Genomic DNA, 24347 nt, shown 5'->3' with positions numbered 1-24347 from the left:
CTGCTTCCTTTTTGCCGCAGCGCTGCCCGTTTTCCTAACAGAAATGTAAAGAAAACGACGATTAAACATTGCCGATTAAAGGGACCGTGCTGTAGAGGTGGAAAAACTGCCCGCGCTATCGATAGCTATCGAGTCAGCTTCCCCCAAGCATCGGCATCAAATATCGATATCGTCAGCTGTCCGCCGGTGCATTGCGTTACGTGATTTAATTTCTTGTGTTTGTTAAATTGCTATAAAGCAGCTAAAATGAATCAGGCCGATGTAACAAAGCTCATGTCTCAGCTGCGCATCGCGGTCAGACCCAAAAAACGCAACCTGAAGAACGCGGACGGACCGGAGGGGCGGCTGCTTAAGCTGCGTAAGACCGTAACGGCGTTGGTAAAGCATGAGCGCATTGAGCTGTTCTACAATCGAGCTGATGAAGCCCGTGGCTACGCCGAGCTGGTAAGCAACCACCGATCTTTGATTTGCAAGGCACTCCGTCTATAAATGTATTCTCCTGCAGCTCATTTCCAATGCCATACGCCATGGGGACCGACACAATGCTACAATGGAACTGGCTGATTACTGGCTCCTGGAGAAGCAACTGGTGCACAAGCTCTTCAAGGTGCTGGTTCCGCGCTATGAAAATTATACTGTTTCCTACACTCGCATGTACAAAGCCCCTCGGGACTATCCCGGGATTTACTACAGGCAGTCTGTGCTGGAGCTTCGCGGCAATCCCTACCCCTCGCTTTTGGCGGATCACTCTCAGAACCGGAATCTGCTGCAGAATGTGCTTCTTGACGAGGCGAGGAAAGAGTTCAGACGTCAAAAACTGTCCGACTTAGTTAACTAGTTAGTCCCTTGACTCCCTAGATGCTACTAATTAAGGCCGGCAGGGAGATTTCGCTTAGAACACAGTTAAGACTTAAAAGCCGTTTTATTATAAATGTTTGTATATACACAAAAATTGTTTGAAATCGCTTGTTCTATAATCAGCCTACGGTCCATAGTCACTACAAGCCCTAACGTGCTAAAGCTTACTGACGTTGCAATGGCTGAAGTAATCCATTTTCCAAGCTGGAATTTAACAAAATTAGCGTTTCAAGAACTACATCTTGTAAAGGACTACTTACTCTTCCCGGTAAGGCAGGTTTCCCGCAACATTTCACAGTGGCTGTAGAAAAATTGGTGCTCATTTGATGAGGTTGCACAGAAGGGCAGAAACGGATCACAAGTTGCAATAGCCTTACAGGCCGAGACGTCGTTGATTACTGGCAGAGCCAAAGGCCGTGCAAGGAGCATAACAACGTTGGAGAGCAGGAAGCAAGCCAAATAAATCTTTCTCTCGGATGTATTTGCTAAACTGTGCGTTATAGGCATAATTATTGTGATAGTCTCCTCGAAGTTATTGTAATTGATGAGGTGCTCATAGTTTTCTTCTCGACCGAAGTTTGGAAAGAATTATTAATTATAGGTTTGAATTTTGTTTTATATACGTTGCTATGTATTTTCAATTTGGTCACAGATTGTAGGAGTCCGAAGTTGCTGCCGACACAAAGAGCTATCCAACAACTGATAAGCACTGGAGGGACCTACGCGCTGATGCATAATAATTCGCTCATGTTCCTGAACCCCAAAAGTTGCCATGGAAACGAGTTCGGCACACTGGCCAAAGAATCAATGATAACTTCACCTCTACTTTTCACCGGAAGCTTTTGTTCGTGTACTCCCGAAATACGGTATGAGTGGGGTTGCTCAACTGACTGGAACACCGGCTTTGTTCGTAGTTTCTTTCACATTTAATTCGGCCGGTCCAGAAATGTCGACTTTTAGATGGTTTTAAAGTGCATATTCGAGTATCCACTTTAATGGTTGTAGGATGAGTTAGTTTGAACTGGGCATAAAATCGAACACGACGTAATAAAAACTGCCTCTAATAGAAATTTCTATATACGAAAGAATACAACTTTTTTCAGAGCGAAGCAGTAATATCATGATCGTTGGAAAACAATTTTATTATATAGTTCTTTAAGAGACAATATTAAGTTTATGTCATGTGTAGAATTTAAGGCTTTGAAGTTTACAAACCGCTCGTCCGGTGCTATAATTCTATTAGCATTTCTTATAGAATTCTTCGGCTCTAATGTAAAAATCGACAAATAAGCTTAACTAAAACATTCAAATAATTCTTCATACTTTTGTTATCCATCAGGATTTATTTTAACTACATAGGGCCTTGGTAAAAGAGTGTTAGGGTACATCATCAACTTCATTGTTGAGGTGCGGTTGCAGAACACAACGACAGTCTGACCACGTGAGCAGGGTCAGATGACTTAATTACATTTGCATTATTAAATTTTATGACAGCTGTTGGACTCAATAGCGCCTACATACTGACCCCAAGTTGTTGGTTACGAGGCGTTGCAATGGCAATTATGCACATCTGACGCGGGTAAGCGAAGTACACTTTGTCCTTATTTCGCGGCAAACACGTTTTCGCTTTGGCGCATATATATAACAATAATAATAATTATTTCGTATTGTACAAACTTTACCCTTTAATTTAAAGAGAGGTGTTAAAACATATTTGCTTACAGCGAACTACTGGGCTTGCAAACTTTTAATATAGTAAATAAGGCAAGGAAAGGCGGACTTTGAGCATATACCACCTTCCAGTGACCATTGATTAACCCCGGTAGAATAATATAGACCAGATAGGCGTATTTTAACCAGACTGTTACGGACTAATTGACATAGCAGGCCTCTCTAGTTTCCTGCAATGTACGCTTGGAAACACATTTGCTTCAATTCCTCCGACCATACTTGACGCCCATTTATTTTAGCCTAGATTGTAACTCACGGGAGCCTGTTAAGCAACCAGCATTCAGGATAAAAATAAAATTTAAAATATTTAAGTGTAGAACATGCGCAGCTCATTGATAAAAGTCCAGGCGTCGGTGCGCACTCTCTCAGTACACACGACCGAAAAAACGAGAGAAAGGGCTTTCTTATGAGCATAAAATCCTGCAGGATATTATACATGCCATGGCCTTTTATGCTGCTGTCCTTATATCTTTCCATTCAGTTTAGAAGAGTAGCGCAACGAGAGCAGTTGATACAATCTGTCGTTTAAAGCCATTCTAAGCTGAGTCTGAGTCTGGAGTTCTTTTGTGTGTATAACTAACGGTCGGTCCTCAATTTTATCGGTTGTGTGCAAGTGTGAAAGAGCCCAAAAAACTGGTCATAAATTTAAACGTTAAGATACTGTTCTGTGCAATAGAGCTGAATTGATGTAAAAGTTTTTTTGGTGAAAATTTTATTTTTTTTAGTTTCTTTTCTTTCAAAGATACAAATTAACTCTATTTACTTTAGCTATTAGCTTTTTTTAAACGGATATACCCTTAAATGTATCTACCATAAGGTATAGTTTTTCTTTTTCGCAGTGGGCAGAAGCAGGAGAAGTCACAATATGAGAAATAATTATAAAGCGCTTCTACTGGCATCGTTTGTGACATGGTCGGGGGTGTTGTGCAGCACAGTGTTAGGCACCACAGAGGGCCAAGAAACACCTCTCGCACTTCCTGTGGCGGAGCAGACCCAGCCCACAACAGCTATACAAGGAGAAGTATGGGAGGAGGACGATCACGAAGTGTTAATAAGGAATGAACGGGGCACCAAGAGCGACGGTGAGTCGAAAGCTTTTAGGCACTATAAGAGAATGTGGTTACGCGCCTGGTCCAGGAATTAATTTAGTTTGGTATTAATATGTCTAGGCTTGTCGTGCCGATATGGCAAGAATCCTTGGACTGAGTGCGATACAAAAACCAATACACGTTCCAGAACCTTGACATTAAAGAAGGGCGATCCAGCGTGCGACCAAACGCGAACCATTCAGAAGAAATGTAAAAAAGGTAACACATAAAAGCAGTTATTATTTTTTAAGTTATGAATGTTCTTGGGCAAAGTTCCTACATCGAGATCTATCGCTTTCTTCCCATGTCAACAGCATGCCGGTATGAAAAGGGATCCTGGTCGGATTGCGCAACTGGACAAATGACTAGAGCTGATAAATTAAAAGCAAGCAGTGATCCGTCCTGCGAAGCAACGCGTGTCATTAAGAAGAACTGCAAGCCCGGAAAGTCCAAGGACAAGAGTGCCAAAGAACAGCGTAAGAACAAAGATAAAGGTCAGTTCTCTAGTTTAGGATTATCGATTGAATGCTTAGTTACAAAACGTAAACAAACTTTTGAAAGACCATCTTGAAAATTATAATTTTCAATTCAAAACATCATTTTCTCTGTCTTTAATTTACATGCAGCTACTCGCAAAGGACGCGCTTAAGTGATTTTATACTCGATAATTTTAAATGCCCAGTGTTGGTTTGCATCACTCCGATGCTAAAAATTTATAATAAACTTATTTTTTAATAAATTTATAACAAAAAAATCGTAATGACATTAACTGTCAGCTATGTATACCCGAAAAGCATTTTAAATAAATGCACATATTGATTAATGTTGTAGTTCGGTTTTCAAGCAAACGATAAACTTAATATAAACGACAGTACGTTCTACTGTAAGACGTAATAGCAACTTTGCGGAATTTAACATATTTATGCAATGCAAAATAAAAATATATTCATACAATACCACACCTACATAAATACCAAAATATTTAGTTTTATCCAAAAATTAAATCATATTTACATCCAAGCCAACATGCGTTATTCTCTAAAATGATCCAAACTGGAAAGGCAATTGCGTTTTCAAAATAAAGATTAATTATGAAATGCAGCCTATTAAATTGTGTGACTGTTTACACCACCTAAAATAATAGAAAAAGAAAATGTCAACACCACTTCCATCAATTTAGCAGAGTTGTTCTTAAATTTTTGAATTTGAATAATATTAACCGTAAATCTAAAATGAAAACCAAACAATTAATCTGATTATTGATGTAAAAAATTGGCAAGTATTAGCTTCTGTGTCTGATCTCTATATTCCGACAAAAACAATATTGAATTCATAGAGACGGTAAAAAGTTTGTCATTCGCAGATAATAATAAATGAATAAAACACTTAGTGTAAATATTGTAAAAATAAAAATTTACTATAGAAAAAAGGAAACTGAAAGACAAAGAAAAAGACATGACGGGTCAAGATCACGGATTCGTCTTAGTTACAACGTAGGCGATTGGCATTTTAAAGTAGTTTACAACTCACTTTGTTTGGGTACATTTCAAAGTTTGGAAATACCATTCCCAAAATTATTATGATAGTCAAAATAAATACATACATACATAGATACTTACATTCATACATATTCTGATCAAAAATTGCACCATTTCGAAGATGTGGTTTACCTTTTAAATAAACACATATATAAACTTAGAACGTTAACTACGACTTAATGTATTTGTCTGTAAGCAGTTTTACAACCATACACGTGAATTCATAACTACAAAATCAAGAAGAACAGCTCACTTACATACAGCATGCTATTCGTAAAAACATCATCGTTAGGGGCAGAATTTATCTGAGTGTTTTAATTCCATAAGGAAGAGAAGGAAACAACTCCCTCAAAATAAAGTGAAATTTGTTTACGTACGTATACAACATAAGAAAAAAGTAACTGAACTTTAATAAATACATATATTACGGAATAAAGCGTACCATAATTTTGATACAACAATTTGATGGGCCAATACAAATTCTTACAAGGAATGTAAAATGACGAACGTTATAAAGGGGAATCGGCAAAAAACGATATTCTGCGATGGTGAATCTATTTTATTGTTTTTGCGTTTATCTTTTAAGTAGTTTGTTGTGCTTAGCTTTAAACACATAAAAGAGAATTTTTTTTTTCTGAGATAACGACCATGCGCACATTAAATTTCGTGAGACAAAAAAAGGGAATCCGCCTTTAGATTAAGCAAAAGGCGGTTATCAATTTTTAAGTGATCAATTATATTCTTCACATTTTCGTGTAGAAGTTCAAAGCAGGTCTTTTTAAAGGGGGAAATTTCGGAAAGCTCTCAGAATTATTATTTGTCCATATGGTTAGACTGAATTGTTAAAGAAAATAAAAATTAAATTTGCGTTTAGATTGAACTGTAATGAAGATTTTGAATGTGAGGTATTTCTTTCGTTTGAGTGGCTTTAGTGAGTACCCGGTATTTGATATCTTCCTTATTTTATATTCTCCGTTTGAAACTACTTTAGCTTAAGCGCATTTATTTCTTGCTGTTTATTTTACTTGTCTGTGTCCTCTCTTTGTTTTTTAACCAATGTAAATCAGGCTCTCAGAGAAGCACTCAAAACAAGTTTGGTTGAGCACTTGGAAACAAAATGGAACTGGGAAAAAGAGATATGAACTCAAACTGGCTGAAAACTGTATCTACTTGTATTTTGATATACATAATTGTAAAACGGCTCGAAAAACTCCAATCTGTTACACAATGCGTGGTCATTGTTTACATTTAGCCACAATGCATCCATGCACAGAGATAAAGGACTGCTTATCTTATCTCTGAGAGAACAGCCGCGACAAATGCACTTGTTTTATTTTTGTTGCATGGGCTTTGATTAATTAGTCTTAGAATCGAATCCGAATCTTTGTTCACATGCATAAGTCGAAAGAGGTACCTATCAATTTAAACTTGGGACGGAAAACTATTTGAAAGTTCGGGCAATAAGATACCTGTCATTAGCGTTTCATATGCCCTGCCATTTTATTCTGAGAGTACGGGTACTGGGCATACAAGTTTAATATGATTGAATGTTTTCATCAACGGCCACTATAGTAATATAAATAATGTATATAATAATGTATAGATAAAGGTCAAAAGCAGAAAAAAATAGGTGTTTCTTAAGTTTAATTTTTCCAAATTGTGTTCAATTTTAAATATATTATTTAGTCGGCAGATTGGGTACCAGATGGGAATAATACCTAGAGTTTTTCATCGCTGTGTATATAAATTTGTTGATGGTATAAGAAGACATGTCTCAGTGCCGTCGCCGCTGCTCTCAAAATACTCTCTGGGTTTTTGAGTAGTTTTCGAGCCTCTCGAGTTCGTCGAATTGTGTCGTTTCGCCTACTCAGTTTAGCCACAACTCTGAATGCGAGCGTGCCGATCGCAAGCCGCTAGTCTTACAGTGAAGTACATTTCCTCAAGACATTTCTTCCGTTTAAATTTTGTGGAACTACCGCCTGAAACTTGAATCCATTTTGCAAATGCCCGGATATTTTCTCTCTGAGATTTGAGTGAGTTTCGATTTCTGATTCCTGCTATTGCGTTTGCGCGCAAAACATTAGTGCAAAGACACCTCCCTCCTGTTATCATCCAGAGAGAATTCGCGTTGAGTGAAAAAGCCTTATAAGAGTCACCAAGCTACCAATTTTAAAGGAATGGGGATGTGGGTGCTATTCCTTCGGGAAGACCTGTAAATAGAAGTACAAAGCCGGTCCGAAATTTATTTCTAAAAATGTTATGCTGGTTAAAACATAACATTGGGGTAAAGATATAATATTTTAAATATATATTATATATATATATATTTTAAAGTCCACATGTTCGCCAGATGCCCCGCTTATTGAGCTACTAAGAAACATTAGTTTTCTTTGAAAATTTTAATTAAATTTGGTTTACACATGCGTTGGAGTTAGGAACTTAATTTTATGTCTTTCAATAAAGACAACAATTTGTGCAATACTTTTTGTCGCTGAAAACACTATTGAATGTTTTTTTTGTTTCATCTTTGCAATTTTATAACTTTTTTTTAAACTTATTTATTGATTAATATACTTTTTGTCACCATTTGATGTTTGATTGCTGTGTTTCCAAGGTCATCAGTTTCTATTATTTTAAGCTCATCTCCAAGATACATGTCCACATCAAACTTTTCGTGGACTATTATATTTTTAAATCTAATCTGCTGCTGATTATACAATGGCATCTTGCGATCCTCTGGGGGCAAATATGGATATTTGGAAAGCACACTACTACTGGTCTCTCTGGCCGAATCTCGGATTCTTTGTCTTTGTTCGAGCAAGCATATTTCTGATTGTGATTTGTGCAGAAAGCTGTGAAAAAGCTTGTGTTTCTTCATGCGGGTATAACAATATTCTTTTTCGATAGCATAGCTTATCTTTTTGAAGCGCCTGTGTTTTCTCCTTGACTTTGGGGAATCTATGTCGCTGTAGTTGGCCGGCGTCCGCAACAAAATGTGATATCCTGCTCTTGTCTCAAAAATACTCGAGAGCTCGTTGATTTTTAAGCGCAAAACTTTTTTCTCGAAGCCGAAATACAGTTGAGTAAGCTTAAAGGAGCCCACGTCACCGCCGAGTCGAGCAGAGCAGCAATCGGAGATTTCTCTAGCCAATTCAGCAAACTCGATTTCTCCGGCTGTTATTTGATCCCGGGCCTGCGAAATGAAGTCTAGGGCTTCCTCCTTAGTTCTCTTTACAATCCGTTCACGGAATGAACTACGTCTATCTGATTTACTGTGTTTTACTAATATGTGTCTACATCGCAGCGTGCATCGATAGTTGCACTCATATTCATTTCCAGCAATGCCATTCCAGCCGTCGTCTTGACCTCCTATGTACTGTTTTGGCGGCAATGTAAAGTATACTTTTCGGGTATTTGTATCATAGAAGTAGCATTCCTTAGTTTTGGGAGCCAACCGTTCTTCCCAACCAACAGGCAACTTGTTATTCTCTGTGGCTTTAGTTACTCCGCCAGATCCGATCGACAAGTCACTGTCGACAATAAAGCCACCATACAGGTATTTTTCAGCAAGGTCGCTGCATTTAAAATTTTTAGAGCCCGAGGGTTTTTCAGAAAAATCTATGTTCTTATTTTCGAAATCATCTATTTTATATAACTCTAACCTTTCTGAAGTACAATTGTATAGCTCAACATTTTCAGAGTTCATGTTTACACAAAATATAAAGTTTGGATATATGTATATAATGTTCAATTTCCTAACTCAAGAAAAAAATTTCAATGAATTCTAGATTATGTTTTCGATAAAGAAAAGCTATCTAACGGTTTGCAGAACTGCCAGCACTTCGATTTTCTTTTCTTAAGGGGTGGGTAGTTAATGATTTACTTGCTAGTGCGTGTCACTCACATTAAAATTGCGCAAACTTTAATCTCCCCACCTATTTTGAAACGTAAAATAGTTTCCAAATAAGTAGAATATATTTAACATGTGCTGTCGTTCAACTTCAGCCATGTCCGTCTTTAAAAGTTTATATTGTGTTCCGTAACCGCCTCTTCATTTATTTTTTATTTATTTACACAAAAATGCATTATACAATATCATCATTATTTTCTGATTAATTTTAGATTTCCTAAAAAACTATGAATCTCATGATAACTTCGACCGCGGTTCTGCAATTAGTTTTGGTAGTTTTGGCACAGATTCCGTCGTCTATTGAGGGCGATGGCACTTCTGATGGCATCCGCCTGGTTATGGAGAAGAGTTCGGGTAATTTAGTTTATTATCGTCAGGCTCGCGCTCTTGATGATGCGATAGTCACATCCACAACAAATGGCGACTCTCACCGCATTAGGAAAAATCGTAAAATAAATAAGTCGCAGGAGCACTTCCAGCAGGTGCACAAATCGGGTTCTAGGAAACTAGTAGTTGCCGAAAATGGCAGTGCAGCAACACAAAACTCGCAACCGAAGCACAAACAAGGCCACAAAAACACTAATAAGCAGCAGCGACAGGGAACCAAGCAGCAGCATGCACAAAGCCAACACCACGGCGGCAAAAGAACAGGACCCAAGGCAAAGACGTCAGATAACGGTACGATTTGCTTGGCTTATAATTTTAAAATTGAAATTTATTATATTTTTGATTTTTAACAGGGTCGGGGTCTTCGACCTGTCGTTACGCTAAGAGCGCTTGGTCAAACTGCGATGACAAAACCAACGTACGCACGCGAGTTTTATCTCTAAAAAAAGGAGAGCAAAATTGCTTGCCAACTCGGACAATACAAAAGAAGTGCAAGAAAGGTGGGTGGCGGTAATATTTATTTTACACAGCATTATATAGCATCCCCAAAAGTTAGGCGGAATTCTCGTATAAAGTAATATAAAATATGTGCCCTCAATCGAATTGCCCGTTTTGCCGCAGCACATGTCCTCCAATTACTATAATTGTGCTAGGTCCTGTTGCTATTTGTTTTTTCTCCATTGCCGCGCAATGCCTTTTTTTTCGAGAAACACTGCATTTCCTGTTCTTAACAATGGTGAAAATGTCCATTCACCGTAGCGACTTCTTGTCATGGCGACACAGTTTTAGAAAATCTTTTACAAATTTTATTTTTTCCGTTTCGCGTTGGGTAGGCTGTCGTTATGAGAAGGGTACTTGGTCGCAATGCAACGATGGACACATGACCAGAGAGGATAAGTTACAAGCAGAGGCAGTCGGTGGTAGTGACCAGAACTGCGATCCTGTGCGTACTGTCAGCAAAAAGTGCAAGGCAAATTCGGGTGCAGGAAAACAACACGGACAGAATCGTGGCACAAAAGAACGCAAGGGTAAGGACACACAGAAAAAAAGTGTGATTCATTTAACTACAGTTCTATGTTTTACAGGTGACCGACGCATTTTGTCTCACGATTAATAATCGTTTAAAATTAATCATTTTATACACTGCTAAAAAGATTTACAGCTTTTTGTAAGCGGTTTTTTTTTAGATATTAGTTTGTAAAGTTTTGTAAAAACATTCAAAATATGGATTAGTTCAAAGCCTTTAGGTGGGTTCTTTTTATTTTTTTCATTTTTTAATGGTCTTAACAATTTCTATAAAGATGAGGTAATCTTATATCCTCAGTAAGTCCAAAAACCAAATTTTTCACAAAATGTTATCACCAATCTCTTGTTTAAAGTACATCGCGTGGTGCGATTAAATGATTTAAATAAACAAGAATATAAGCAAGAACCAAGAACAGTATACTCTCTACAATCATATAAAAATGTTGGCAGAAAATTGAATGTATATATATGCGTATATTGTATAATCCATAATAAATGTAATGCTGTCCTTAATATTTTGTGGATGAGCCTAAATTGCCGCTAAAAATAGGGGAGCTTCTACTACATGTTAGATAAATTAAGTTGGCTCTGGATTTATTTTTCCAATTGGATATTTGCCACAAATTTTCATTAAAAAAGTTCAGACAGAAGAAAAATTTGTACTCTTCCTCGGCTGTTCAATACAAATATGTCAAATTTTATAGTGGCTTATAATTAAACTGAATACCGAAAAATTGATCGACAATTTGGGCGTCGTATAAATGTACAAGCTGCCCATGTCTTCAATAGCTATCGTACAGCTGTTTGATAGATGCCCGTCGTTTGGTCGCAAGCTTATTAATACATCAAGGGCGTTGACCTTTGGCTTATGGCGCACAGCGGTCGGCACACTTAAGGAGGTGGCCGACGAACCGGCAAATCCTGGTGAAATTTACGGGGCGTGGAAAAAGCCAGGCTGCAGTTTGTGTTTTGGATTCCAATCTTGTCTACATTGCTGCAACACAAAAGCGTCTTTGGTATTCGTTGCGCTACGGCGCTACTCGACTTATGAAAAGACGTCTACGCAAATCCTATCGAAGCTCTTTTCCCAAACCTTTGCTGAGCTCAACGACGAGGAGAGTCGGAAGCGTCGCAAACGAGAGGAAGAGGAGGAAATGAAGGAAATGGAGCGGGCCGTATGAAACTAGGTTTTGCACTCTTTGGTATAGGAGAATTGCTGTTCTCTTCCTGGGCCATATACTATTTTGGCAAGCCAGCACTGGATGAACAAGGCAACGAGGTTATAGACGAGTTTAGTCAACTGTCACTAATGCAGCAATACCTAGCTCGGACCTTGAATTCGGTGAACCACTTTCAACGATTTATACAGGATCCGTCAAGTCAGAAGCTACTTCCGAACCTCTTCAGGCTCCTTACGTGCAGCCGCCTTATACCCTGGTGCTTGAGATTAAGGACGTGTTGATACATCCTGATTGGACCTACGAAACCGGCTGGCGCTTTAAGAAACGACCCGGCGTTGACATATGTATTTCTTAAAGAGTGTGCTAAGTATTTTGAAATCGTTTCCACTGCTCGACGCCCTTGACCCAAACGCTTTTATTATATATCGTCTGGTTCGTGACTCAACACACTTTGTTGAAGGCCATCAAGTGAAGAATCTTGACAACCTGAACCGAGACTTAAAGCGTGTGGTGGTCGTGGATTGGGACAGAAACTCCACCAAGTTGCATCCTTCAAATTGTTTCTCGATTCCGCGATGGTCGGGAAACGACAATGACACGGCTCTTTTTTATCTTGTGTCGTTTCTAAGTGTCCTGGGCACCAGTGAGATAGACGATGTCCGGGAAGTGCTGCAGTACTATAATAAGTTTAGTGACCCCATATCTCAGTTCCGGGAAAACCAGCGAAAACTTGTGAGCAAATGCAGGCTGATGAACTGGAAAATAATAGCAAGTCTAAGCCGGTACTTAAGAACTAAGCCGGGGCTTTATTAAGCATTAAAACGTTGTGGTTTTGATGTGTCTTTTGACTATTTGTAATTTACCCAGATAATTCAAATATAATTTTCAAAGAAGCTAATTGAGTACAACTAATTTTGCACTTGATTGTCGCTCAATTTTCTCCACAACTTTTTCAATCCACTTGTTATTGTAATTGCTAGGATTCTCATACATAGTTTTTCTAGTTCACCGCTATATTGGTCCCGTTATCAATGTTGGCCATGTTTACACCCTTTATACGTTAATCCATCTTTTAATTTTAAGGTTTATTTAAACATTTTTCACAAAAACTTCTTAAAGTTTTCGAAATTATAAGTTTGATGTTTTATTAGATTTATTTTTTAATTATATGAACAGAGCCAGTTAATAAGTTAAAATTATGACAATTTCTATAAAAATAAAGCACGCGGTTCAATCTGATAAATCTAATAATGGCAAGCAGGTCGCGCTTGTCCAGCTGCGAGCCATTCGCTAGCTCCTTTCCAGTAACTCGATGAACTGTGATCTCTCCCAAGACGCTTGACCCCGTGGGTATGCCAGTAGCTATTTTGTTGTCTATTTACGGTAGACAATGGACTGGAGCACACCAACAAATGCAAGGCCCTGAGGTGAGAAGTTCCAGCTGTTTATCGGTGCTTTGTCTCCTTTGAACCAGTGGTTCCTGGTGATCTACGAAGGAGCCAGCTTCACCTTCCGTGAAGATTATATAAAAGAGCGACTGGCTTTTCGGGGCTATCTATATTGTCAGGGAAATGCAAAACAAACCGCCTAAGAAAAACTGGCTTCCAAAAATGTTCTACACAGAGGCTGAGGTCACCGAGAAACTAATAAAGTATATGGTAAATAAACTGTTGATGAACTGTTTAAGGGAAACCAGGAAAAAATCTGTCATTGGCTTCGAATAGCGAAAAAAAGCAATACCTGGCTTTTAATGGCAATCGATACTCCTTCACGGCCGAGATCAACGTGAAACGAAATACTTCTTATAAAAAGAATGATATGGTCCTACCAGGGCCTTTAGACTACCCAATTTTATGGCTTGCATATTTGCCTAAAACATTTCTACAAAGTGGAGGACTACGTTTTGTTCACCCAGCCCTTTTTTTCAACTTAAGCATGTTTTCCTTCTCCCATGTTGACTTAAAGAAAAAAAAATTTTTTTTATCTTTTAAAAAGAATTAAATTAATTATTTACATTTTTAATGTTGGGGTTTTTTTTTTGTTAAGTAACACACAGGACATCTCGAAAGATTTTAAAAAATAGAAAAATAAGTTAAAAGGTCCCTGCAGCTGAAATTAAAAGACAAATAAAAACAAGAAAGGAAGCAAAAAGTTTTTTATTATTTCTATGGGAGCTATATGATATAGTTGTCCGATTTTGATGAAATTTAAACCGTAATTCTGAAATATTTAACCATTACTATATGTCGAAGAAATAAAAAAAAAATTAAAAAACAGCAGTTATAATTTTTTTTATTTTTTTTTCGATTGTTCCTATGGGAGCTATATGATATAGACGTCCGATTTTGATGAAATTTAAAACGTAATTCTGAAATACTTAACCATTACTATATGTCCAAGAACTAATAGAAAAATTAAAAAAACAGCAAAGTTATAATTTTTTTTGTAAAAAAAAAATTAAAAAAAAAACAGTTATAATTTTTTTTATTTTTTTTTTCGATTGTTCCTATGGGAGCTATATGCTATAGTCGTCCGATCCGGCTCGTTCCGACTTATATACTACCTGCAATAGAAAGACAACTTTTGGGAAAGTTTCATGCAGATAGCTTTAAAACTGAGAGACTAGTTTGCGTAGAAACGGACGGACATGGCTAGATCGACTCGCCTAGTGATGCTGATCAAGAATATATATACTTTATAGAGTCGGAGATGTCTCCTTCACTGCGTTGCAAACTTCTGGCTGAAATTAAAATACCCTCTGCAAGGGTATAAATATTGTGTTTTTTGTTTTAAACACTCGCGTACTTTTATAAACATAAACTGCCGTTAATGAACTGGCTACTGATAGAGGTCTGTCCTATATAAACCGGTAATGAACTTCGAACATGTTCGCTGCAGTGCTTGTAGATTGATGTATTTTAGTCCTAGTATACGCCCCCTTTGTATACCCTTGCAGATATAAGTACCCTCATATACGAAAGTAGATCATTTTATGTTTTCAAGAATATTTAATTTAAAAATAGCTGCAAATGTATATATACATATTTATATATAAGGGTTGAACGATATCGGTAATCAGAGTATGGAAGATACATACGTTCCGGGACTGTCGTCACAAATGCTTTGCTAATATGCTATGAACAGCAATATGCAGGATTATGCAAACAGGAGTAGCATGACCACGCAAGCTCAGCAACATGTTGGTTTCCTTAGACGGTGTGCGTGAACACGTGCTAAAATAAACGGTTAAGTCGTTAAAGGAACACATACTCGAGGTAGAATTGTTTCCACAATCAACAACTACGCACTTTACACCTCTAGGTGAGTCATGCGCAGTGTCGTTAGCGGACAGCGGAACGTACTGATTTGAAAACCTTAGCCAATCATACCGATATGTGAGCAGCGGTAATGGCTAGGCATTAATATTAATAGTGTATGAATTTTGGGATTTATTTGTCCTTTTCCATAATTTGCTCATTTCCATAAGGATACAACATTTCCATCGCGCGTAGCCTCAACAAGTAAGGCCTTTTGGTTCTCATGTCAGACATACATATGTACACCAAGTGCCCGCTTTGCAATTCTGTTGGTCGAGATATAGGTATACTGCGAATACGCGTGGAAACGTCAAAATCAGGCTATTTAGAGCGCAGGCGTCAGTTTTGTTTGGCACGCTGTTTGGTGCTCTTTCACTTGGACTCTGCATCCTTCGAAGAAATGCACAGCATCCTTATGAGCCGTGGGCAAGAGCAATTTTCTCGCTCACGAGCACAAGCTGCTCGAATCGGGAGCGCAGACACTTCAGTTTGGTTTTGACGTAACGGACGGAACGTTTAAATATCGCGTCTCTCAGTTGTACGAATTTAGTGTCATTGCACACAATAGGGCACTTGGAAAATACTACAAAACGCATGAAAGTGTGTGTATACAAGAATAAATGGTTTCGTTTGTGTATAAGCGACAAAATATTGCAAATATACCATAAGAACAATGAAATTAAAACAATGAAATTAAATTATTGCCCAAAAGGTTTTCAATGTGTAGCAAATTCTCATAATGACTATATTTTAATAAATATGACTATATTTTAATAGTTGTTGCAACTTAATTTTTAATCAGTGTTCTGTTGCTCCTGGATGTGCAGTTAATAACTAATAACAATGCAGGCCCAACTCAACCCGCACTTATTCGTTTTCTATTTGCTTACTTCTTCATGTATGCATATGCTTGCCTCATCAACCTAAGTCAAATTAGCCGAGAGGAAGGTTTGAATATAATGCATTTTCTCCGCATCCTTCACAGCCACACCCTAAAATGAGTAGGTTTTCATTCTCTTGGGGAAAACCCACAACCAAATGAAGTAGCATGCCAATACCAGCACAGATGAATAAATTAAAACATTTATTTTTTGAAATGGCTAAAAGTCTATGTGTATAAAATACATGCCCACCTTCACAGTTTAAATAAAGAAAATAAATAAATAGCTGAGTCATAAGCCTCAAGATATTTTTTATTCGAAAAAAGTCATCCTTTTTCCCTGAGCTTCTTGATGCCCATATCCCATTATCGGGGAACTGAGATTTTAATAAATTATGAACTTTCCAAAAAAAGTCTTCCTTTTCTTCTAAACTTCTTGATGCCCCTATCCCATTATCGGTGAACTGAGATTTTAATAAATTATGAACTTTAACCTAACTCAATCACAGCAGGTTTTGGTAGGTTTGTCCGAAGTCTATAGAGAATGACCACTGAGACCTATTCTGACTTGACCTATGAGCGAGGGAAGGTGTCAAAAAGGGCGTTGAGACCAAAGCTATTAAAATTAACAGATGTTACGATACCGCACCGCAGTCGAAAAAAGAACAAAGTGAAGGTAAATATGCTAAAATTTTTTGTAAAATCAATACAACCCCTATCTTAAATTGTTTTCAGACGAAAGACCGTTCAGTTACTTCAGTGCGCGAGAGAATTTACGATGATCCGGCTTACACCGAGGATATAAGCCACTTGGCGAATCCCATGCGCCGCAATAGCATTTCCGGGAAGCCTTTATCAGAGCACAAGGCGCGGTCTGACAGTGGAAACCAGCTTTCATCCAGCAACCGGCCGCCAAAGAACCAATTTAACAAGGAGATCCATCAATATGTGACCGAAAAGCAGAGCGAAGCCAAGGCCAGTGCAGCCTTAAATTACGAATGTGATTCGAGCAGCACAGACAATGAGTCGCTGGTGCCAATCAAAGGCAGTATGACTCGCCGGGTGCGCAGTCTGGAGCGCAGTCTGGCCGCCACTGCCTTAGAAAGAGTCGATAAAAAGGGAACACAGAAGCGCAACTCAAAGCAAAAGCGGAACCTCAGCCTTGACAATAGTCGCCAGTTACCTCCAGGTCATCCGCAACGGGAAACGGAAATTGCGGGTAAGCATGGTCACGATTTTGATATTCGACTCCGCAAGGAACGTAGTCGAAAGCACTACGTCGCCACAAAAGTTACCCCAACGGAAGTCAGCGAACTAGATGAAGGGTACTCTGCACGCAGTTCGGCTCAAGACTCTGCCGTCACAGTACCTACAGACTCAGCCGCCGACGGGGCAAGGGTTGCCATTGGCAAACGCTTCCTGCGCGGCGAAATTGGAATAAAAAGCTTTAATTACTATCTGCTCAAGGAAGGCTTAAAGAGTTCAAAAAAGTTAGAGGACAAACCCCGAGCCCCTGCTGGTCTCAAGGCAGAAAACCGACATTCACGCAGCGAGGAAAACATCTACGAAGAAATTTTCTTCAAGGAAACTCCGAGCCCGTCGGTCACTGGTGCTGCATCAGGCATAGCATTGTCCGTTGCCTCGGCAATGTCTGACAAAGATTTTCACAACCAGCACTTACAAAAAAGTGGGGCTCAGCCAAATGAAATGAGCGCAACCAGCGACGAAAACGCATTTGGAGACTGCGAAATCTGCATGGAGCAGTGCAGCAAAGACAACTGTGAGTACTGCTTGGCTCCCGTGGAACAAGTTGGAGGTGGCAAGTTAAAAGAGGTTCAGCATCAGCAGGAACAGAACGTCAGCCAGAGACACCAACAAGAGGGCACTATAGAAACCCTTACATCGTCTACTGTTGATGCTGGGGTCAACGTGCCGGCCGCACATATTTTGGAGTTTCAGTCATACAACCCCAATAATCCAGGCGTGTACAAAATCGAGACGACCCCTGTGGCCATAACAGGCGACTACAATCCAATTCTTCAGTTCCAGCAGTCGTCAGCGACTACGTCCACATCAGCTACCACCACGCCCAGCGAGCGACAGCAGCTGCAGCAACAAATTTATGGTGGATACTATCTTCCGCACCCCCACCAAAGGCCGTACCAGCAGCCGATTGCTAGCAATCCGCTGCCAAGTCAGTATGCTGTGGGAGGCAGTATGCTCTTCGCCCAGGTTGCCGGTGCCTCTACTGGTTGTGCGACTCCACCGCGCCGACCACAACAGCAGCACTTCATCGTGGGATACCAGAATGGAGGAGGGTCGGTAGCAGGCGCGGCTTCTTTGCAGCGGCTTAACACGAGGTCTTCTTCCTCTAGCGACTCGCTGCCCTACCACAAATACAATACCATGGCGCGGCTCGAGGCAAACGTGTTTGCGGCACCGGCTACTGGAGACCTTTACTATGCAGTCAGTGGAACGCAGCCGCTGCATCCGCTGATGTATGCTGCCAACAGACCGATTGGAGGGTCTCAGATATTGGTTGACCCCTACGACCCTCAGATATACAAGAGCGACTCAAAGGCCTCTATTCTCAGCGAGTTCTCCCTTCGCAGCAGCGATAACTCCCAGCGTTACGCTCGGCATCCTCATCGGCGACATGGCGGACGGGTCAGAGATTCGAGTCTCTTTTCGGTGCACTCAAATTCTGGCCAAAGGCGGTACTTTGGTAGCACAGAAAGCAGGTTCGGATACGATTGTAGGCGCTGTAGCCTGGATGGGGTCATCGGAATAGGTTCCGGGGCTGGAGTGCCCATAGCAGCTTCCGATAAGTGCAGCTATTCCGACAACTGTCGGTACGAATGTCGAAATTGCGATTGTTCGTCCAATTACTTCAGTTCGGACTTTGATGATGTGTACGGGTCTATTGTGCGTGGTGGAAGCAGTGGCATACCGCGCAAGACTGCGGCAGGAATACTACCATCTAGTGCTCAGGACGATACCGTAGAGCGCCAAGAAACCGGGCCACTATCACTGGATCAGCAGCAATACGCAGCTCCCTTGGATCTAAAACAGAACAAATACGCCCAGGATTTTTTTAAACATGTTAACGACGTGAAACGAAGCATTTATCAGTCTGAAATGCAAAGAAACAATAGCTTGGAACCTACGAGACGGGGTCCAAAAGCCAGTAGCAACACGAGCAGCAATTCCAAAGCAAGTCCCAAACGGGCCGTTTCCCAGGAACTCAGACAAGATCCCGTAGTCACTACGCTTCCGGTGAGAAGGGGGCGACCGACTGCAGGAGTGAAGCCCACGCCTGCACCAAGAACGAGTATACAGGGGCAGACCCCATTACCAGATAATTCCGTGCCAAGTAAGTGAAACCTTCAAGACATAACTATTTGTACACATAAAAAATAAAATTTTTCAGAAGACCCAATGCCGTGTAAGCGTAAAAATCAACCGACTAGCCGGAGGGAGTATCCTTCTCTAGACCGACTCGTAGCGTCTTCTACGGGAACTATTCCCAAAAGGAACAACCACCGGACCATAGCGGACAACGGCTTACAAAGCCTGAAGCTAGCTCCGAAGGCTAAATCTTTGCAGACTCCTGATGCAGAGAAAAAAAATGTAACCCTTAATGGACAGTTGCCCTTACCCCTGGCGAAACGGCACCATCGCATAAGCGGACCGAAGGCACATCAAAATCTACCTGGTCCCAGTACACGCCGAAAAGACATTCCGGCGCCCCCTCCGCCTTCTCCTGCTACATATTCCGACCTTCAGGAGCTTAAGGCCAATATGGAGGGTCTTCAAGACGATACCAAGTCGCGAAGCTTGGAAAGCGAAACAAACGATCTGGCGGCAGCCGATAGGTCAAAGCAGTCAAAGAAAACAGTCTCAAGCGTTCCGTCCGATAGAAACCTGGAACCCACAACAAGTGTACCAGATGCAAGTGCGGCGGAGACTGATGATAACGATGTATTTTACGACGCACACAGCGAGGACTCTGGCGGTGGCTTCTTGCCCTTAGAAGCGAATGACTTTTCAAAAAAGGTGAGCGAGAGGCTTTTATTTGGAATTGAATGGTTTAAGGTATTTACCACACTTATTAGAGATCCATTGATTGGACAAAGACTTTGTTTTTTTGTAAATCCATGAAGATGATAATTTAAAAATTCTGTTTCCAGTTATAGGTGTTTTGAAAAATAGGATTATAGTGACACAATTTTAAAACTTAAATTGAGGACAAAAATCAAAAATTAATTATTTTTTTATTATAATTAATTACTAGTTATAATAATTGTTTTAAACATTTTTTTCTGCAACAAAAATGCGCAGCATTCTTGAAAAAGACTGATTTGTTAGCTATTAAGTGAACCAACCCAAACTAAATAAAAAAACATGTACGTCTTTTTTTTTGTTTATTAAAAAAAAAAATACAAATTGAAATGGGAAATTGGGGTTTGTTGTGATTCGCTTTATAACATAAATAATCTTTTTCAAGAATGCTGCACAAATAAGTTATCCGGGTCTGAGCGAAATTTTTCGTCAAAAAAATATCGCTAAAAAATATTTTTCCCTTTTTGAGTTACTTTTTGTATTTTTCAATCAAATTAATAAATATTATTTACGGTCTTTGCTTTGAAATACAAACCATACGTGCATATGTATATGATATAAAAAAAATAAAAAATTGCTTTATACAACAAAATAGTATAAAATAATGATATACTAAATACTAGGTTTTGATTGAATTAAACTCCTTCCTTATTGCCGGACATATGGTACACACGTAACAAAAAACGACTGGACGCGTAGAGTATTTATAATTCAAGATGAAAATGCATCAAGTGAACATGAAGATGAATAAGATTTTAATTAAACGATATCTTTCCAGAGTCCGTCTCACATGACGACATCCAAACAGGCCCTGGAGGACATCATTGCTAATGAGAATCGCAAGGCCGCAAATGACAGCGATGTGGCGCATTCTGACAAAGATGTCGATTGCGAGAGACATGAGCAGGCGTCCATGGACACGGCAGCGAGAGCAAACGGCGAAAAGCCAAGCAAAACAAAACACAAAAAGACTCCAACAATCGCCCCCGACCAACATGTTGGTCGAACATGTTTGAAGGAGCAACGCACCGTCGCACCACCAACAAATGTTGCTCCCGGAATCTCAACAACCAACAACGCTGGCAACACTAGCGCCAGCAACAGCGCAGTCGAGTTGGAGTTTAATTGCAAGACGGGCAACACGGACAGCGCAACGACAGCGGTAGAGCACAGGTACGCGACTTGGTCCCTGTGCCGCAGCCTATAATTATTAGCTTAAAGTGCCAGCAACTTAAACTTTATCGTGGCGAAGGTGGAAATTCATGTGAAAACATGAAGCACGGCAAGCACTTGTTGTTCGTGGGTGCTATCAAGATTACCGGAACTCTCGTCAAGTGCATGTCATGGGCCTCATGCTACCAGACAACAAGTGCCTTCGGCGAAAAAGTGAAATAATTAGTGAACCCAAACAATTTACAACATTTAACCCGTGTTTCGATTTCAAAGTGCTTTATTTAGGCTACTGAAGCTATTTGCAAACCGGGAGAGGGCAATCGTATGCGCAGCAGCTCCTGAGAGTGCTGGTTTGCGCCATATTTGGTATTACCTTGTGTTAGCCTCCCTCTAGAAACTTTATTTTTAAAGCTGCTGAAGACAGAGGTAAAATGGTAAAATTGCAGTTTAAGGTAGTGCGACCTCGTATTAGCATTTCGCGAACGCGACCCTTTGATTGACCAGTGAGCAGATTAAGTTCGTAGGAACGTGCAATAAAGGCGTTATTAGAAACCTCCATCCCGACATTTGTGAAATTTTTTCGGTGTGTCAACCAAACCACCAAGTGTCGCAAGTATTTAAAAAGGCTGAGAGTACCAATTCATAAAAAGGGCCTCGCAAAATGCTCATTAAATATATACCTCCGTATGGATATATTCTGTTTACTCTCAAGAGGTTATGTGATTAATCGAGCGTGACTTAAAGCAGTAGAGCTGTAGACTGAAACCAGCTGGTAAAATTGAAGTAATTTGATTGCCAAAGGACAGTGAGCGGACGAAAACCCCTGCACCTGTTTGTAAATGTTCGAAGGATAGAGAAATTTTTTATTATCAGTCTAAGAACGTCGTTTTAGTAAAAATAAAGATTGCCAAGGCCAGTTTTATGTATTCATTTATATTAAAAGTGTATCGAGCCTGATAAATTAATACACGACCTGCCAACCTGCATTACATTTGTTAGATTGGTTAAATTTGCCCCCCTGTGGTTAGAGTGCTACCATGTCCCATATTTCAATAAAAAATTCGGCAATCAATATTTTTTTTGCAAAATGCTTCGCCTCCTGGCCCTCGGCAGCATTCACGGAAAACTCTCAATACGAGACCAGTACATAAATCAATTTTGTCCTTTGTTGTGTTGGTATTGTGTTGGTATTCAATCATTTACCAATAAATTTATGTGAGCACACCAATATGTGAGTGCGATACACACAACCGCACTTTTATGAATTTTTTGAAGTTTCGAAACAAGATAATAATAATTCCATCTCATCATGGTTTTACAGTATAAGATACAGTTTTTCATTAAGTATACAACAAATTTCTTAGATGTTTTTTTTTAACTTTTAGGTACTTGTTTTATTCCGAGTCATCCTAGGTGTATAGTTAAAGTTTCAATAAAATGGGTAAATTTAAAGCGCAGCTAATGAAAAACAAGTTCAACTTGCAATTCATTGCAAGAGCCCAGACAGGTGAGAAAAGCAAACCATGGCGACCCGCAAATCAGAAACCGCCGGCTCGCGCTGTTACACTTTGGGCAAGTATTTTCTGAAATCGGAGACGACCTTCATAGCCTTCGTGCTGAAAATAAAAAAGTTTGTTGGCATTTTGCAATTTAACTACTGCAAATTGCATGCAGTCTACCATTCGATAATTATAAGGCTAATCATCATAAACACGGTGCTTACAAATATGGTATACAAAATGCGAAACTCGTTTCCTATGGTTGCAACTTCATTTGGTCATTGGCTTATAGTCAATGCCGCTGCAGTTATACCACCACGTCTTGCGGCACCAAACAAGCAGCTTCTTGGCTAGTAAAATGGCTAATTGGTCTGAACACAGTGGAAAGTGCAAGTTGACTAACAGGTATGCAAGATAATGCAATCGATTTACTAGTACCCGTCATCGTCCTCGTCCTCGCCCTCGTCCTGCTCTGCTCTGCTGAAGACAAGTTCGGCATAACTTGGTTGGAAACCGGTTTTATGATGCATACCTCAGAAGCGAGCGTACTGTTTTGTGTTTTATTTACTATATCCAAACCGGCAATCAGTGCCATTTGATAGACAGCGAGGTTTGCTAAAGAAATGTGCAAACATTTTTAAATGGAAACTTTCGTCCTCTTTGATGCTGTTTGTAAAAAAAAAGGAATAACTTGTTTTAAATAGCTGAGTGAGTCTCCTGTAGACTTCCCTACAGATCGTTTTTAAATTTCGGTGACAATTTTGTTTATTTTTGCTAAGCATTAATAGGCGAGTTGCTATAGAGTATTTATGTTCATTTGTTTCTAAATCGCTTGCGAGCTTAGTTTTGAGCTAGAATCCGGTGAAGTTTAAAAACGCTGCTGATCAAACGACTAATGACGCTTGGTAAAAAACTAGAGAACTTAAAAATACAAATCAGTTGTAGAACCACAAAAATGTGTGCTGCGAGAAATTACATTTGGGACACAGGTTAAACAATTACCATATGTTATTATTAAAAGACTGATCAGTTTAAATCACGATATAATGAAAGCATGGTCATTAAACTAATTGGAAATTAAACTCACGCTCTTAGATATGCCTCTATGAATCTTGAATAGCTTAATTACGTTTGCAAGTACGGAGAAAAGAGCGATCAAAAGCTAGCAGAAATTAAAACTCTTCCCAAGCAAATATGTGTGCGAAGATGTAATTAGTATTATATTGCAAGCATTTTGTAAGAGTGAGTGTCCTGCTGGACGTGGTGTTACGTGAAACTAGACGAATTTGGTTTAATACAAAGTGATAAAATGCTTTTTAAAATACTAGCAACACATTTTTATGAACTTTCAGCGGATGTTATACATTTTCAAAAAGCGTCTTTTTGTGGCAGTATATAAGTAAAAATGGACCTGTATTGCTGACTGGTGCCATGGAACAAATGAACAAAAATTAAAGCTTTGTTGTGCGTTTACTTAAATTTAAGAAAATATACAATATGTCGAAGAACTAAAAAAACAAGAAAGGAAGCAAACTTCGGCAAGCCGAAGTTCATATACTCTTGCAGCTATTGGTAATATTTAATATTCTTAAAATCATTAAAATTATGATTGACTTGCGTATGTGTTTAAAAACATT

At 39.4% G+C, this 24347-nt stretch overlaps 7 protein-coding genes across 11 annotated transcripts in view; 5 read left to right on the top strand and 2 right to left on the bottom strand.

The window, feature by feature from the left end:
- The first annotated feature begins 42 nt into the window (after positions 1 to 42).
- On the top strand, positions 43 to 1025 carry LOC128259531 (39S ribosomal protein L17, mitochondrial). Its single transcript, XM_052991955.1, has 2 exons — positions 43 to 444; positions 506 to 1025. The coding sequence occupies exons 1-2, from the start codon at positions 247 to 249 to the stop codon at positions 836 to 838; spliced, it is 531 nt and encodes a 176-aa protein (XP_052847915.1). The 5' UTR covers positions 43 to 246; the 3' UTR covers positions 839 to 1025.
- LOC128259538 (uncharacterized) lies at positions 879 to 1616 on the bottom strand. Its single transcript, XM_052991968.1, has 2 exons — positions 1119 to 1616; positions 879 to 1062 (listed from the first exon to the last, which is right to left on the bottom strand). Exons 1-2 carry the CDS (start codon positions 1363 to 1365, stop codon positions 1016 to 1018), a joined length of 294 nt encoding a protein of 97 aa, XP_052847928.1. The 5' UTR covers positions 1366 to 1616; the 3' UTR covers positions 879 to 1015.
- A 1420-nt stretch (positions 1617 to 3036) lies between these two features.
- Positions 3037 to 4409, top strand: LOC128259530 (pleiotrophin-A). Of its 3 annotated transcripts, none has more exons than XM_052991951.1 (5): positions 3037 to 3171; positions 3429 to 3671; positions 3759 to 3896; positions 3992 to 4171; positions 4304 to 4409. In XM_052991951.1, exons 2-5 carry the CDS (start codon positions 3455 to 3457, stop codon positions 4324 to 4326), a joined length of 558 nt encoding a protein of 185 aa, XP_052847911.1. In that variant the 5' UTR covers positions 3037 to 3171; positions 3429 to 3454; the 3' UTR covers positions 4327 to 4409. The 3 variants fall into 3 exon arrangements, with proteins under 3 accessions (XP_052847911.1, XP_052847913.1, XP_052847914.1); XM_052991953.1 differs by having other exon boundaries at positions 3057 to 3175; positions 3436 to 3671; XM_052991954.1 differs by having other exon boundaries at positions 3128 to 3277.
- A 2669-nt stretch (positions 4410 to 7078) lies between these two features.
- On the top strand, positions 7079 to 10944 carry LOC128259527 (uncharacterized). Of its 2 annotated transcripts, none has more exons than XM_052991945.1 (5): positions 7079 to 7248; positions 9338 to 9803; positions 9866 to 10012; positions 10346 to 10540; positions 10598 to 10944. In XM_052991945.1, exons 2-5 carry the CDS (start codon positions 9353 to 9355, stop codon positions 10624 to 10626), a joined length of 822 nt encoding a protein of 273 aa, XP_052847905.1. In that variant the 5' UTR covers positions 7079 to 7248; positions 9338 to 9352; the 3' UTR covers positions 10627 to 10944. The 2 variants fall into 2 exon arrangements, with proteins under 2 accessions (XP_052847905.1, XP_052847906.1); XM_052991946.1 differs by lacking the exon at positions 7079 to 7248 and adding an exon at positions 7404 to 7427.
- On the bottom strand, positions 7385 to 8921 carry LOC128259320 (peptidyl-prolyl cis-trans isomerase NIMA-interacting 1). Its single transcript, XM_052991627.1, has 3 exons — positions 8878 to 8921; positions 8105 to 8790; positions 7385 to 7425 (listed from the first exon to the last, which is right to left on the bottom strand). The coding sequence occupies exons 1-3, from the start codon at positions 8919 to 8921 to the stop codon at positions 7385 to 7387; spliced, it is 771 nt and encodes a 256-aa protein (XP_052847587.1).
- A 253-nt stretch (positions 10945 to 11197) lies between the features above and the next one.
- On the top strand, positions 11198 to 13593 carry LOC128259525 (mitochondrial import inner membrane translocase subunit TIM50-B). Its single transcript, XM_052991942.1, is given in 6 exon segments — positions 11198 to 11708; positions 11711 to 11932; positions 11935 to 12062; positions 12064 to 12098; positions 12100 to 12449; positions 12452 to 13593. Coding segments are annotated over 6 exon segments (1209 nt in total). The 5' UTR covers positions 11198 to 11299; the 3' UTR covers positions 12517 to 13593.
- Positions 13594 to 14895: 1302 nt separating this feature from the next.
- LOC128259513 (uncharacterized) overlaps positions 14896 to 24347 on the top strand; it is a 13708-nt gene continuing 4256 nt past the window's right edge. Inside the window, exons 1-5 of one of the 2 annotated variants that reach the window (XM_052991914.1) lie at positions 14896 to 15636; positions 16426 to 16592; positions 16652 to 19289; positions 19350 to 19972; positions 20817 to 21211. In XM_052991914.1, coding sequence (XP_052847874.1) covers positions 16461 to 16592; positions 16652 to 19289; positions 19350 to 19972; positions 20817 to 21211 — 3788 coding nt within the window. In that variant the 5' untranslated portion in view covers positions 14896 to 15636; positions 16426 to 16460. Of the gene's footprint in view, positions 15637 to 16425; positions 16593 to 16651; positions 19290 to 19346; positions 19973 to 20816; positions 21212 to 24347 lie in introns of both variants that reach the window. The other variant, XM_052991913.1, reaches the window with a different exon arrangement.

Source organism: Drosophila gunungcola (genome assembly GCF_025200985.1).
Source record: "Drosophila gunungcola strain Sukarami chromosome 3L unlocalized genomic scaffold, Dgunungcola_SK_2 000005F, whole genome shotgun sequence".
NCBI lineage: Eukaryota > Metazoa > Arthropoda > Insecta > Diptera > Drosophilidae > Drosophila > Drosophila gunungcola.
Note: the sequence above shows the minus strand (reverse complement) of the source record. Positions and strands in the feature narration are given on the sequence as shown.

Excerpts from the sequence above, each read along its gene's own strand:
- LOC128259531 (XM_052991955.1), top strand. The coding sequence starts at position 247 with ATGAATCAGGCCGATGTAACAAAGCTCATGTCTCAGCTGCGCATCGCG. Across the intron at positions 445-505 it reads CCCGTGGCTACGCCGAGCTG|CTCATTTCCAATGCCATACG; the intron begins GTAAGCAACCAC and ends ATTCTCCTGCAG.
- LOC128259527 (XM_052991945.1), top strand. The coding sequence starts at position 9,353 with ATGAATCTCATGATAACTTCGACCGCGGTTCTGCAATTAGTTTTGGTA. Across the intron at positions 10,013-10,345 it reads ACAAAAGAAGTGCAAGAAAG|GCTGTCGTTATGAGAAGGGT; the intron begins GTGGGTGGCGGT and ends CGCGTTGGGTAG. Across the intron at positions 10,541-10,597 it reads TGGCACAAAAGAACGCAAGG|GTGACCGACGCATTTTGTCT; the intron begins GTAAGGACACAC and ends TATGTTTTACAG.
- LOC128259530 (XM_052991951.1), top strand. The coding sequence starts at position 3,455 with ATGAGAAATAATTATAAAGCGCTTCTACTGGCATCGTTTGTGACATGG. Across the intron at positions 3,897-3,991 it reads TCAGAAGAAATGTAAAAAAG|CATGCCGGTATGAAAAGGGA; the intron begins GTAACACATAAA and ends CCATGTCAACAG. Across the intron at positions 4,172-4,303 it reads GCGTAAGAACAAAGATAAAG|CTACTCGCAAAGGACGCGCT; the intron begins GTCAGTTCTCTA and ends ATTTACATGCAG.
- LOC128259538 (XM_052991968.1), bottom strand. The coding sequence starts at position 1,365 with ATGCCTATAACGCACAGTTTAGCAAATACATCCGAGAGAAAGATTTAT. Across the intron at positions 1,063-1,118 it reads AACCTGCCTTACCGGGAAGA|CTTGGAAAATGGATTACTTC; the intron begins GTAAGTAGTCCT and ends GTTAAATTCCAG.
- LOC128259320 (XM_052991627.1), bottom strand. The coding sequence starts at position 8,921 with ATGAACTCTGAAAATGTTGAGCTATACAATTGTACTTCAGAAAG. Across the intron at positions 8,791-8,877 it reads TACAATTGTACTTCAGAAAG|CGACCTTGCTGAAAAATACC; the intron begins GTTAGAGTTATA and ends TTTTAAATGCAG. Across the intron at positions 7,426-8,104 it reads TGCTATCGAAAAAGAATATT|GTCTTCCCGAAGGAATAGCA; the intron begins GTTATACCCGCA and ends TTCTATTTACAG.